Source organism: Xyrauchen texanus, chromosome 9, assembly GCF_025860055.1.
Source record: "Xyrauchen texanus isolate HMW12.3.18 chromosome 9, RBS_HiC_50CHRs, whole genome shotgun sequence".
Taxonomy (NCBI): domain Eukaryota; kingdom Metazoa; phylum Chordata; class Actinopteri; order Cypriniformes; family Catostomidae; genus Xyrauchen; species Xyrauchen texanus.
The window spans coordinates 24,938,460-24,953,924 of NC_068284.1; the positions used below are offsets into that span (position 1 = coordinate 24,938,460).

General features: G+C 35.2%; 2 protein-coding genes across 2 annotated transcripts; one reads left to right on the forward strand and one right to left on the reverse strand.

Moving 5' to 3' along the window:
- Positions 1-124: 124 nt before the first annotated feature.
- lrrc42 (leucine rich repeat containing 42) lies at positions 125-4,961 on the forward strand. Its single transcript, XM_052134579.1, has 7 exons — positions 125-697; positions 791-922; positions 1,683-1,801; positions 2,387-2,472; positions 3,199-3,312; positions 3,449-3,527; positions 4,605-4,961. The coding sequence occupies exons 1-7, from the start codon at positions 261-263 to the stop codon at positions 4,652-4,654; spliced, it is 1,017 nt and encodes a 338-aa protein (XP_051990539.1). The 5' UTR covers positions 125-260; the 3' UTR covers positions 4,655-4,961.
- A 2,334-nt stretch (positions 4,962-7,295) lies between these two features.
- Positions 7,296-15,173, reverse strand: tmem59 (transmembrane protein 59). Its single transcript, XM_052134711.1, has 8 exons — positions 14,924-15,173; positions 14,236-14,341; positions 14,042-14,136; positions 13,473-13,625; positions 9,679-9,751; positions 9,290-9,422; positions 9,048-9,165; positions 7,296-7,940 (listed from the first exon to the last, which is right to left on the reverse strand). Exons 1-8 carry the CDS (start codon positions 15,161-15,163, stop codon positions 7,785-7,787), a joined length of 1,074 nt encoding a protein of 357 aa, XP_051990671.1. The 5' UTR covers positions 15,164-15,173; the 3' UTR covers positions 7,296-7,784.
- Positions 15,174-15,465: the final 292 nt, after the last annotated feature.

The window sequence follows — 15,465 nt, forward strand, 5'->3', positions numbered from 1 at the left end:
AATTCTTTATAATTTTCTTTATGAAATATTTAAATGTATATATGTTATATACATTTTAGTGTAAAGATGAGATGTTGTGTCTTTTATTTTGGTATATACGTGAAAATTGACACAGAAGAGGAATTTGTGTTTTCAAGAGCGCGTCGTTTTTAAATGCCTTTACATTTAACCAAGTGAATATAACCTTGATTTAAAAAGCCAAATCAATAGTTTGGACAAAAGCTCCTCGAGTGTATGTGCTGTGTACGGAGCTGGTCAGGATGTACTTAAATGAGGACTGTGGAGCTGTTTATGTCCGAGAGAAAGGCGCGCTGCGATGTGTCAATGCAGATACTCATGCAGCTCCGCCGCAGCACAGACTCTTCAACAGAGACTTCTCATTTAAACTCTGCATTGATGCTTTACCTTCCGCTAGTCACACAAAGAAAAGCGATTTCTTCATCTTTACATACAACAAAGAGGGTAGTTTGCGGTATTCGGTGAAATCTTTATTTGACTTATCTTTGCAGTTTATTGCTGATCATATTGAACATGTTGATTCACTGGTCGGTTTCCCGGAGCAAATGGCTGATAAGTTGTTCTCAGCCGCTGAAGAGAGACACAAATTCATTGACCCACATACTGCATCCCGAGCACTGCAGGTTTTCTGTGAGGCCTATGGAGAACTAGTGCTAAAATCTCTGTGTCTGAGAAATAGGTAAGAATAAGTGGCAGCTCTAGAAAGTATTAAAACTTAGTTTCAAAACCTACCTGCCAACCTAGACGATATTGTTCTGTGTTGTCCCCTCAGGTCTCTTTTGATATCTGAAAGATTGGACGAGATCAGAATGTTTCAGCGTCTGGAAAGCCTGGACCTCAATGGATGCAGATTAGGCGACAACCATGACATTTTTAAATACATAACCTCTGATGTCCTTTCTAGGTATGGACAGCAAATAAGTTTTAAAGGGATAGTTTACCCCAAAATGTAAATTCTCTCTTCATTACTCACCCTCATGCCATCCCAGATGTGTATGACTTACTTTCTTCTGCTGAGCACAAATTAAGATATTTAGGAGAATATTTCAGCTCTGTAGGTCCATGCAATGCATGTGAATGTGACCAGAACTTTGAAGCTCCAAAAACCATATAATGGCAGCATAAAAGTAATACATAAGACTCCAGTGTTTTAATGTATGTCTTCTGAAGCAATGCAATCCTTTTGGTTGAGGAAAATATCAAAATGTCAATCTTTTTACTATAAATCTCCATTTTCACTTTCAGAATGTTAATAAATATTGATCTGTTTCTCACCCTTACCCATCAAATTGCTTCTTAAGATATGGATTTAAACACCAGAGTCTTATAGATTATATTTATACTGCCTTTTTATGCTTTTTGATCCTTCAAAGTTCTGGCCACCATTCTCTTGCATTGTACTGACCTACAGAGTTGAGATACTCTTCTAAAAATCTTAATTTGTGTTCAGCAGAAGAAAGTCAGACATATCTTGGATGTCATGAGGGTGAGTGAATGATGAGAGAATTTACATTTTGGGGGGGAACATCCCTTTATACTGTGAAAGAAAAGAATCAGTGGCAGTTAACTTTTCAAATGGCTGCTGGATTTACAATTTGTTCTACTTTGGCATAAACTTGTGATCACAGGTGTCATTAATGCATTTTCATTTTATTTTCTGGTAGTCTTGTGAAGCTTTTCTTGGGGACAAACTGCCTTTCCGATGCAGGCCTGCAGAGACTGACAGCACCAGTCAGAGTGATGAAGAAAGGCCTAGAAAACTTGCAGCTTCTGGACCTCTCTGGTAGGTTTATGGCAAATATTCATAAAGTCAGCTCTTCTTGAGTTAGATATTTCCTATCCATAACCAATGTTGGGTAAGTTACTTAAAATAGTAATCCACTACAAATTACTAATTATTTACCTAAAAAATACTTAATTGGAAAAGTAATCACACTACTAATTACTTTTAGGTTACTTTATAAAACACGTCTATATAATATAATCAAATAAAAAATAATGTTTATATTTCTTTCTTGTTCATTGTTACACACAATTCATACACTCAGCAGCACCTCACATTTCTCTTTTATAATGAATGACTCGTTATGGGGCCAAAAATTTATGTATCCTACATAATGTATTAGAAATAAGCATAACTCTATAATTTACTTAAAAGTAATTAAATAAATTGAAAGTCATTAATCTGATTAAAATAATTTAAAATGTTATGCATTACACTACTTTTATACTAAAAAGTAATTAGATTACTGTAAATTACTTTATAATTGGATTACACCCAACACTGTCCATAATGTCCATAGGTTGAATGTATTTTGTATGCAAATTTACACGTATACTATAATTTTTATTTCTTCTTTCAAAACAGAGAATCCCATCACAGAGAAAGGACTTGGCTATCTAACATGCTTTCAAACTCTACAGAAACTAGACATATCTGGGACAAATGTGAAGGTAATTAAAGAGGAAGAAAAACAAGTTTCTGTAACTTTTTATTGGCTGTTGAAATTTTATAGCAGGTCTTACATAATATTAAAGGGATAGTTCATCCAAAAATGAAAATTCTCTCATCATTTACTCAACCTCATGCCATCCCAGATGTGTATGACTTTCTGTCTTCTGCTGAACACAAAGATTTTTAGAAGAATGTCTCAGCTCTGTTAATACATACAATGCAAGTGAATTGTGGCCAGAACTTTGAAGGTCCAAAAAGTATATAAAGGCAGCATAAAATCAATCCATAAGAGTCCAGTGTTTAAATCTATATCTTCAGAAGTGAAACCGATCAATATATATATACTGTATTTTCCAGCAACTTATATAAATAATTTATATGTAACAGACGTCGGCCGTTGAAACACATTTGCATCAAAACAGATGAAAACATCAGTCATAGAGACGGTGGATGCGTTCTGGAGTTGCCTATTAAGAATATTTTGCCTTTACAAAGTAACATTGTTCTAACAAACTCTAGACTGCTGACAAACTCAACTCCTCACATGCCCACAAAATTATGCTTCATCACACTCGTAGTAAAAACATTCAGACAGTGAACAGGATAATTAATAGCTACATTGAGAAATATCATATCAGAAATAAACACAGATAGACTATCACTAACTGTGTTCAGCAGAAGAAAAACATTTTTGGGTGAACTATCCCTTTAACAATCTCTTATAGGTGAATTTGTCGGTGAAAGAGTTTTTCAGAAATAAGATGAAACTGATCCTCTCAGAGACACCTTTGAAGATGTTTGCTCACTCTGATTGCAAAACAGAGGGCTGGGCTGAACAGGTAACAGAAATCCATCATAGATTTGGTGTTCCTCTGTATCCTATGTGAGGATGCCCTTGTAGAGCTTGTACACTGAGACTCTATATACATGTATATAGTTTTTATGCTTTATAACGTATTCTAATTTGTCAATCAGGTTATAAACCAATGGGAAATTAGAGCTGCAGAAGTACCAAAAAAAGACAACAAACCAAGAACAAATGCTCTCCGTTTCTGTGAGTTTATACATGTTAACATTATCACAAATCCTAAAAATATAATCATTATAGAATTAATAAAAATTGAGTGGCCTAATGTTGTAACTTCAGCAACCTTCCTATCATTATGTGCATTATGTCCATATTGAAGTTTTTCTCAGTAATTTTTCCCTCATTTAAAAAAGTTTTACACCACAATAAATTAATTGTGAAATTGAAACCAACATATAAAATCATGTCCACTTACATTTAATGAAGACTCTTACTTCAAGGTTGTCCCATCATGGGAGCTACCATGTTTTGATCACATGACCAGCCGAATACTACTCTCTTAATCTCATTAACCGCCTTGTTATTGGACACTTTCACTCTTGGATTAAATTAATCATGTGTGACTATGAATACAACATTTCTACAATGGCATATGTAACTTGAAAACTATTGATACTGAATGATGCTGCATTCACACCGCTAGGTGTCACTTTAAGTCCAAAATAACACAAAGAAGTTACTAATGGCACCTTTAATTTGAAAGAAATTATCCAGTTTCAGTACAAGCTCTATCGACAGCAGTTTTGGCAAAATGTTGATAAAAAATTTAAAATAATAATTGTATTGTCTTTTCTCTCCTTAATTCATTAAAAAAGCAAAACTGGCAGTGAAGTACTGTAGGGCACTTACAAAGGAAGTGAATGGACCAGTCCATAAACATTAAAATTGCACCAGTTCAAAAGTATGTCTACAAGATGTAAACAGTAACATGTTAACATTATTTTAGTGTGATAAAATCATGAATTTACACATATTACAGTATTTAGCAGACAGCAAACTTTATCTGCATTATGTTATCATGACAGTTGTAATTGTAATATTGAAGTTATAATATTGGATATATATATGTACACAGACTAGGTAAATGAGACATTTTTATCACACTGAAATCATGTTAACACATATAATATATATACGTGTTGTGCCTATACTTTTGAAACCGTGTGTTTTTGAATGTTTCTGGACTGGCCCCATTCACTTCCATTGAGCTAAACTTGCATTGACCCCAGAAAATTCTGTTTAACTGTTGTTTTGTTTTTTTAGATGGAAGGGAAAAGTTTGTTCGAGAGACATTAAACTCCTTGTCTGGGTGAAGTGGCACAAATAAAGACAAAGTTGTGCCAATTCACTTTTATAAGCATGAGCACATCACACATTACCCAACAGTGGCAGCTGTACAGAAGGGTAAGAAGAGGAGACTATCAACAGAGGAAGAGCGAAGTACAGCTCCACTCGCAAAGCGCCAATCTGTGTCTGCTCTATCTGCAGAGGACTTAGATATGTTAAATAGTTACTGAGTGTCAACAAACAGTTTACTTTGCCAACACTGCATTCCTCTGTGAGGAATGTGACTCTGAAATGCTTTTACTTTGGATTCTTGAAAATAAAAACTTTCTACTGTAATCTGCCATTGCCTCAAACAAATTCACTGACAGCCAAACATGGGTATGTTTATACAAAATACTTTACTTAGAAAATGCACAAAGATGCACTGAAACTGACAAATTATGAAATATAAGAAAACAAGAAACATTGTAGTATGAATACACATTTCAACTTCAATAACATTTTTAGCATCACTGCAAGATGGTGTAAGATTTCCATAAAGATATTTAATGCAAAGCTTCATTTAAAAAAATGTCAGTTTTTAGCATTTAATGCAGATTCAGCAGACCAGTCAAAACAGTGCTGTCTACCATCCCAACACAGACCGCGAGGTATGCAGTCAAAGTACTGAAAGTCCACAGGGGTGCAGAGCCACTAGTCTGCTCCACAGGAAGGGCAGTTTGCATTAACACCGTAGCACAATATAAATAGACAAACTGAGTATGAATCTTAACAGGACAGAATGATCAATTATCAATCAATATCATTATGGTTAAATGTATTACTGACTTGTGATTATTACATGTGTAAGTCTTTGTGCCTCAATAATTCTACTCAAGCACAAAGACTTTAAATTTAATCTGAGCAGTCTCCACAGTCATTAATAAAGTTACATTTCTTATTAACGAAGATCCAAATTGCCACAACCGAAAATAAGATTACTCGGAAGGTTGTTTGGTAGATTGTTTAAAATGAAAATGGGCAGCTTTACATACATCCAGTGTGAAACACTTAACATTACATTTTAAGTCATTTATGTATGGATTTTCACATGCCTGTGTTGTTGAAAATGGAATGAAGCTTACAAATGATCTTGTCCTCATCTGTTCCTCTGGGACAGTTGGGAACTCTGTTACAGAGGTCAGAAGGTGGGGTGCAGGTTACTCTGTCATCACACAAAAATCTGGACCCATCTGTCCTACAATCTTGATTTACTGATAAAACAAAAACACAATAATCTGAAAATAAATGTCCATATTCCTAAACTGACACTTTTAGAACAATGTTATTTATGGATTATACATAAGTGTCATACTTGGAGGTGATACAGGGAGGCCAAAAAACAAAACTAGCCCACTGCCACAGCACTGGAGATCATACAAGACAAAAGGATCCCAGAGATACATGCAGCTCTTCTAGTGCAACATCTACAGCTGCAGCACTCACCACAACAATCTGATGAAAAACACTCCTCTTAAATCAAACATCAGCCTCAATGCTAGATAACTCTTTAAGCAGACAGTACTGTAATTTTTATTTACACAACATTGCAAAAGCAAAATGTTTTTATTTGTATAAAATAGCTGTCCACATAAAATTCATAAAAAAATATTATTTAGGCTTGATTAATTCATTTCAATGAATATTTCTCTCCAGACAGTAAGGGAACTTAATCTCCACTAAAAAAAAATTATTCTTGTTTAATTTTTCTCAGATGTTGTCATCAAACTCACACAAAAGGTTAATTGAAAATATAACAATCAATAACCTCATTAGAAATCAAATAATCATTTCTACTTAATTTGAGATATCCCAGAAATATATATTCTCAAACAATACAGCATCCTATTTACCAATTTTGCCAATTTTATTTGCAGTTTTAGGTGTTCTCCCTTACAAAAACTGGTAACTGTTAATTTTTTCAATGCACTGGCACAGAGAGTTTATGGGGCTGTAGTCATTTGGCAATAGGGCTAGATAGATCTGGGTGTCATCTACATAGCTATGGTATCCGATTTTTAGTGGTGCCTAGTGGGAGCATATACAGGTTGAACAGGTGCGGTGCAAGAATTGAGCCTTGTGGGAATCCACATGTCATTGATGTCCACTCAGATTCGTAGTTGTCTTATGTTCACATAATAACCCCTCCCTTCTAAATATAACCAGCTGAGGACCATCCCAGAGAACCCTACCCAGTTTTCCTATCTGTCTATGATAATGTTGTGGTCAACAGTGTCAAAAGCAGCACTGACATCTAATAATACCAGCACTGATATTTTGCCTGAATCAGTATTTAGCTTAATATCATTAATGATCTTTATGGGTGCCGTCTCTGTGCTATGATGCGGTCAGACACCTGACTGGAAATTGTCCAAGAAGCCGAATATACATCATTAAAAAAAAAAACCGTGGTGTGTTCAAAAGCCAACATAAATTGTCACGTGTTACAAGATAGTAACTTCGTAACCACATCAGCACATGCACTTTGTTGTCAGTTCTGACATGCTCGTTTTGACGGTTTCAAACTAATGACTAAACACAAACACTATACTGCTGAAATAACACAAGATACTTCAATTTGATCATGATAATTAGCAATTAAGATTGTAAAAATAGAGTCTGAACACATTTTGGTATTTTTCTTTATTAACAATATCAAGATGACAAATCTTAAAAAAAAGAAAAAAAAAAAAGACTGATTCTAAAACAGTTCAAGAAACTTTCACACACCATAGCTGAGATATCTGGTTCTTATGCAGAAATCAGAATGTTAAGTTTTACTGCGCAACACAAATTTTGCAGCTCAAATCACAAGCTGTTATTGATCTCTCTCTCTCTCTATCACACACACACACACACACAGGGTAGAAAACAATTATGGAAAACTGAGATCCAGAGTTTTCATTATGCCTTTAAAGTGCCAAAATATTGAGAAAAAATAATTCCCTTAGTCCATACTTCACAAGTTAAAAAAAAGAAGAAACCAAAATATCCATAGTAAAAGTAAAATGATAGAGTTTTAAGCAATAATCACAAAATGTTGAGTAATCTGTAAGACTTAATAGCATGGTGACCCCAGTTCCTTTGGATGTTCCTACTCTGTGGTTTAGATGACTCTTAAATGTTAGATTGATCCAGGTTGACCTTTGATGGAAGGGGTCCTGCTTCCATCTGCTCACTCCCAGGAGATCTGATAACCACCAGAGAGGACTGAACATAAGGGGTCAGTTTCTGGTTCTTCATGTCCTCCATATCCCCATATATGCTTAGTTTCTGATGAAGCAAAGAGAAAGTATGAACGCATACCGAGATCAGATTTTTATCCGAGTTGTTAACTAATTGGTGGATGGCTCAATGGTCAGCATGTGTAAACTGGGACAATTTACTTTAGTGACTTGAGTTCATAACTACTTATCTGCTCAAGATAATAACTTCAGGATGAAAGACCATGACAGATATGCACAGTAAACACGGCTAGTACCAGATATACTCAGGGAAACAAAAAATCATCCTCTTATTTAATCTTTGCCTTGTTGCCAAGTCTTCTTAAACATAGTACATGGATGTAACAACTCCTTCAATATTTTTTTTCACTATATATCAAACAATATATATTATTGTTTTACAACTGATGCTGATTAGTATACTTATAGACAATTCTTTTTATGTTTAAGGATCAAATAACTGATATGCAGAAACAAATTAATTATATTTTATTTCTGCTTTTTGACACAATAACAACTAATCAGACTACAACAGCAAAAAAACAAAAAAAACAATTTAGCTTAGAATTGTCTGTTGCATTTAAACTATAATGAGTTATGCAAACAACATCTAATACATTTTAGTCAAACAAATAGCGTAATGCATTACATTAAATATTCTTGTAATCAGATTACATTACATTAATTACTTTCAAGTACATTATAGGCTTGTGCTTATTTCTAATATATTATTTATGTAGAATACATGAATTTTTGGCCCCGTAACGAGTTATTGTGTAGGAGAAATATGAGGTTCTGTGTGTATGATTTGTGTGTAACAATGAACAAGAAAGAAATATAAAAATTATTTTGAATTTGAGTGGAAAAGTGAGTGGAAAAGTAATAGGATTACAATTTTAGAGAAATAATTAGTAATTTGTAGTGGATTGTTGTTTTTAAGTAATTTACCCAACACTGTTTATCATAAACTTGAAAAAATTAAATAAAATTACTATTAAATTTACTATTTAATAGTAAATAATAATGGTCAAACTGATTATCGGACTAAAACCATTTCTCACTGACAGTATCTCCTCAATATATGACCACACTAGCAAAATTATGTTTTGTGTAAATCCACATTAATACCAAACATGATAATGGTAAAGTAGTTTACCTCAGCAGGGACATACTGCTCAACAGCTGTGGACACTGTGGCACAGCAAATCCAGATTAGAACAAAGACAGACAAAAACAGAGTGGTGGTCAAGATCCAGCCGGGTAGCCACGGGTTCCTGACAGTAAACAAGATGATAGTGATTATTGTTTTACATTTAAATAAGACAACCAATTTAATAACTGCAATACATACCTAATAAGGCCAATAAGAATTCCTGTAAAGATCAAGATGGAACCAACCTTAAGAGGCAGCTGAAAACTTTGTAATCTTCCTCAGAGTTGCTTCTATCAATGAACATGTCCCGGTCTCTCTCATGGATGAAGCTCCTTGGAAAATCTTTATAAACAGGGTTGTTCATTCCACGATCTGCAACTTTTGAAAACACATCCACTCTATTCACATCTATCTATTTTGTGATTTTGAAACCACCTCTTTTATGTGACTGATAGTTTGATGCTCTTTAAAGGTGTTATCATGATTATTTAGGCATGAAAAAAGTAATGAATTGTTAGAAGAGACCCTGGAAAAACTAGTAAAAGTGTGGTATTTTCCACAACCTGTTTATTTATCATAGAGGAAAACAGAAAGACCAAAAAAGAAGTAGATGCGTGTCATTTTAATCACTTACAAGTGCTCTGTGGCTCATCTGTCTCCTCTCTCTGAAATTCGAACTCAGGCATAAACTGAATTTGCGGCTCAGACTAGAAGTAAAAGGGAAATCTTAGGTAATGACACTTTCAAATAAACTTTAATTACTTTCTGCACACATTATTTACATGCCGTATCTACACAATATTACATCAACATCCAATGGTTAAATAATTTTCAGGGTTTAATGCAAGTTAAGGTCAATCAACAGCATAATGTTGATTGCCACCAAAAATACATTAGACACGTCCCTCGTTTAAATATTTTTTTTCTAAAGCAAAAACTGTGGTTAGATTAAGGCCAGTTCAAACTTGTGTGTCAAACCTATGCCATAGGTTCAGCATATTTATAGTTCTGCTTTGTGTTTGCATTGTTCTGTGAGTACACAATCAACAATTATAGTGTATAGAGAGAGAAAATATTTTCTCTGAAATAATTATACATTTAATAAATAAACAAAAGCAATATAGTTCTTGAATTCACAAGTATTAATTCAATTATTGTAGCATTAAAAAATGTGAACATGTTGAGATTTAGATATATATTTACACATGTTGTCTGCAATGCAGAGAGAGAGAAATGTTTTTAATAAAATCAGGCATATCCTATATGCTTGCTCTTGAGTCGCTCAAATAATAATTTATAAATATTTTGGTATACCTTTGATGCTCCAAAATTTCTATCAAATGTTGCCTTCAAGCAGAGTCTGAAATATCATTCTGAGCACATGAACAATCAAGCGAAGTCGTACTTACAAGTGGGGAAATTCTGAATTCTAGATGATACATGAGTCACCGAGATGGGATGGTGAAAGGTCCGTGTTGACAGAAAAGATGATGGAAACTAATTTACCTACTGAATGTTATTTTAACAGACGTCTCGGGTGTGTTGTGTCATGAAAATAAAATGTTTAGGTCACTGTGTCAAGTTAAATATAGTTTAATACTCAATCTTTAAACACATCTTGAGATCCCTTAGATCGCATTTGCGCTCCTTCGAGAGTTTTGAACGCAAGAACGTAACTCATATTTTTGTTGTCCTGCCTACTGAAATGTTTTCTTCGCTGTATAAACTGCATGTTGCTCATACAGCTGAAATTTCACTTACTGGCCTCTGGATTAAACAAGTGGTACTACAAGCTTGAATTTCTGAGGAATCTTCTTTATGATGGTCCGTGGGCATGCGATTAATTGTGTTAATTTTTTTAATGCATTATTTTTGGTAAAATTATTCGCACTGACTTAACACGTTAAATCGACAGCCCTAATTTTAATATAAGTTTGTTATACATGATAGCCAACTATTGACTCACCTTTCGAAGTTTGTTTTAATAAATAATTTGTTAGATTTTTAAATCATATTTTGTGAATAAGTGATGCAAGTGTATTTATTTACGTTTATTCACTGGTAAAACAGAAAAGGAGCTTTTGCCGTCATTCATAGTGTATTTCTTTTCTTCTGTATTTTGTTTCTCTCTTGAATGCGTGACATATCGTTGAAACAAATACCCAACTTGGAGGTACGAGCTTCCCAGGTCCACTTGAAAGCAACAAAAGTCAGTTTCAAGACCAATCAGCGGCCATCTTGGGAACGCTCCAGGGCAGCTTTTTCAATGGATACAAGTAGCAAAGTACAGCTCCTATCTACTTGAATGGGGAAAGACAGAAATCTCCAAAACTGTTTGTCAAGATTACAATCAAAGAACATTCTGTATTTCAATTAAGTAGTTAAATCTGAAAACAATGGTATCATATCACATTGAGCTTCTTCAGCTCAGATCACACTAAAAAACAATTTTTTTATGGCTGGTCCAGCTAAAGGGCCTTCCCGAGTTGACTGACAGGTAATGTCTGTATCTAAAAGGTGATTGGATCCTTCACATGTAAAGCCTTATTGGGCGTTTCATATTCTCCCATTCAAGTGCTCTGTCTCAGGGCTAAATAATCTCTGGTTCAAACCAATATTACAACTTGTTTGTGATGACGACATAATGCCAGTAAACCCTGTAATGTGGTCAATGGCATAACAACGGTAAATTACGGTGGCCGAGAGAGCTCAACGTGCTGCAACCTAAAGAAGACGCATGCAAATAAAAAAAACACCCGCAAATTAAGAAAACATCTTCATCAGTTTCACAACACACGTGTGCTCCAAATACTCACAACACAACAAAATACAGAAACGCGCTGCAAAAGCTCACAACACAACCAAATACAGAAACGCGCTGCAAAACTTCACAACACAACCAAATACAGAAACAAGCTGCAAGTAACACAGACCACATCGGAAATGTTTCCGGGGGAACCAAATAAGTGACGAACCCAGTTGGGACAAGAAGTGAAAGCCTGTATATTTTTTTTTTTATAAATAAACTATAATATTAAAATAATATTGTAATATATTGTATATAGAAATAATATTATAATATTATATTGGAATATTATACTTTTTTATAGTTCTTCTACTCTTTGCTTACAGCTCAAAATTCTACTTTATTTATTTTAACTTTTTTTTTCTGCAAAACATACAGAGATAAATTTTTTATGACATACAACTTGTATACAATATACAAAATGTATTAACAATATGTTCAATGTCATCAGAAATGAGAAAAGAACAATGAGCTGAAAACTAAAATATATAAAAAAAGATAGAGAAGAAGAACATGAAGGAAAGATATTAGTCTTTACATTAGTTACACCAGAGCCATTCTCTCCATGGCTCTGAGTTACACTATACAAATTGTTTCATGTTATGTTTAATTTTTCATAAAGCAAAGTTTCATAAGAAGGTGTAGGTAATCTAGGGTCCAATGTTTTAAAGTTGAGACACTGACACACAGATATATAACGGATATATAAAACGCATATTTTAACAGTTTTTTTGTAAAGTAAAAATAAATTTATTTGCAACCGTTATGTTAACAGCATTATATTTCTGTCCTCAGAACAGCTATTCAGCTGATGGACAACGTGCTGCGTTGTCATGGGAAAATCCCAGGTGAAAATAATTACGTTGGAAGTTGTCTTTCATTGCTCCCTTCATCAAGTGCATTCCAAACGGCTACATAAATGGCACACTAGTGCCATGCTCACTCCAAAGTCCCACTTGAAGAGCTCTGCCGTCTGCCCTTCGAAGGGAGTAGGGCATAGGGATGCTCACGTGCAATAAGCACGTCCCAGCCGGGTTCGTCACTTATTTGGTTCCCCCCGGAAACATTTCCATTGTGGTCTGTGTTACTTGCAGCTTGTTTCTATATTTGGTTGTGTTGTGAGCTTTTGCAGCGCGTTTCTGTATTTTGTTGTGTTGTGAGCTTTTGCAGCGCATTTCTGTATTTTGTTGTGAGTATTTGGAGCACACGTGTGTTGTGAAACTGATGAAGATGTTTTCTTAATTTGCGGGTGTTTTTTTATTTGCATGCGTTTTTTTCTATTTGCATGCGTTTTTTTCTATTTGCATGTCTCTTCTTTAGGTTGCAGCACGTTGAGCTCTGTCGGCCACCGTAGTAAATCCTTGATTTTCTAACTGAAATTATGTTAACACGTATAATCTTGAATTTTTGTGGCCTTACTTTTGCAAGAATGTATTTAAACCTTAATGGACTGGGCTGCTTCACTTCAATTGTAAGTGCCTTGCTGCACTTTTTTCTTTTAATAAAGGATGAGTCCAGTTTTTTGTGGTAATCAACAAATTGCCACAGATGCTGTCGACTGAACTTAACATGGAACAGTAAAACAACAGTAAAATGTTTATATAATGTTATCAACACATTACCTCGAAAATTACAACTTTACCATCTTCTGCCTGGAAGTAAAATGTCCAGGACGAGGTGATGAAATTATTGGCTTGGCTCATCATCTCTTCCCAAAAAACCCTTACCAGTGTCAGCGGGTATAAGAGATGAATTTTGGGCAACATCGTCATCAACTTTCCATCCAAACAACAACAAAAACAAAAGTAAGGTTACTTCAAATAAGGTCCTCCAAAAGTATATTTACATACTAGTGGAATTATCATATTAAGACATAAAGACTATGCACATGAAAAGCAGCAAATATACATTTACATTTGCGCATTTGGCAGACACTTTTATCCAAAAGAGACTTACAGTGCAATTATTACAGGGACAATCCCCCCGGAGCAACCTGGAGTTAAGTGCCTTGCTCAAGGACACATTGGTGGTGGCTGTGGGGATCGAACCAGCAAACTTCTAATTAAGTTATGTGTGTTAGCCCACTACACCACCACCACTCCACAAATATAGGACATTATCAGGTAAGAAGGCAACTGTACATACGGCTATTACTGTGTATTTAATTATTCAAATATGATCCTCACATTACCTGTTCCATCCTTTGCTCTGCAAACGGTTGTTGACTCTGACATCCTAGATTGCATGCGTACTGCTCATCTGATTGTGTGTAGGCTTCCCGACAGGCTGCAGGAAGACAAACATAACCAGTTGGTTGCATACCAATAACAATGTTATCTTCTTTGAGAGCTTGAGGAGTTCAGATAAATAATATTGTAATATTACCCGACTCGCATTCAGATTTGGTTTCATTGAGATCTTTGCTGTCACCCACAAACTGACAAATGGAGAAGAGACGGCATCCTCTCTGGCAGGCGTACAGAGATTCCTCCTATCAACACAGGAGACACACACACACACACACACACACACACACACACACACACACACACACACACACACACACACGTTGTGTTTCCATGTTTTATGGGGACTTTCCATAGACATAATGGTTTTTATACTGTACAAACTTTATATTCTATCCCCTAAACCTAACCCTACCCCTAAACCTAACCCTCACAGAAAACTTTCTGCAGTTTTACATTTTCAAAAAACATAATTTAGTATGATTTATAAGCTGTTTTCCTCATGGGGACTGACAAAATGTCCCCACAAGGTCAAAAATTTCGGGTTTTACTATCCTTATGGGGACATTTGGTCCCCACAAAGTGATAAATACACGCTCACACACGCTCGCTCACACGCTCACACACGCTCACACACGCGCACACACACACACACACCAACAACAACACCATTTATTGCGGTTTATTTTCAATGTTAGAACGTGTAGTCTCTCAGGAAACAAATTAATGGGTAAAAAATGTCAATAGCGTTGTCAACACGTAACTTTTATTTTAAACAAGTCGAAGATTTTTTAATGTTTCGCTGTTGCAGGAAAGCTTGCACTCACCCGTGGATAAGTGTGCAAACTGTATGTCATCTGACATGTATTATGACAAGACGCCGTGTTTCCCAAAACACTATCGAACACAGCGTAAGAGCAGCAGAAGCTCAACAAAATCCAGCAGGACTTCATCGCACCTATTGTTGACCACCAAACATCGACTGAACGACTCTTCCTTGTTTGTGAAACGATTAAGAAGATATCGCGAGGGCGCGGACACTCTGAACAGTGGGTTTCAACGAGCATGCGCAGTTATTTTATGACGGTATATTATGGTGATGGTTAACGATCAAAACATGATTAACATAACTTAAAGGGATAGTTCACACAAACATGAAAATTCTCACTTAATGCCATCCAAGATGTGTGACTGTTCTGCAGAACACAAACAAAGATCTTTAGAAGAATATTTCAGCCCTGTAGGATACAATGCAAGTGAACTGAGACCATAACTTTGAAACTCCAAAAATCACATAAAGGCAGCATAAAAGTAATCCATATGACTCCAGTGGTTTAATCCATGGGTATTTCTCAATTCTAAGAAAGCA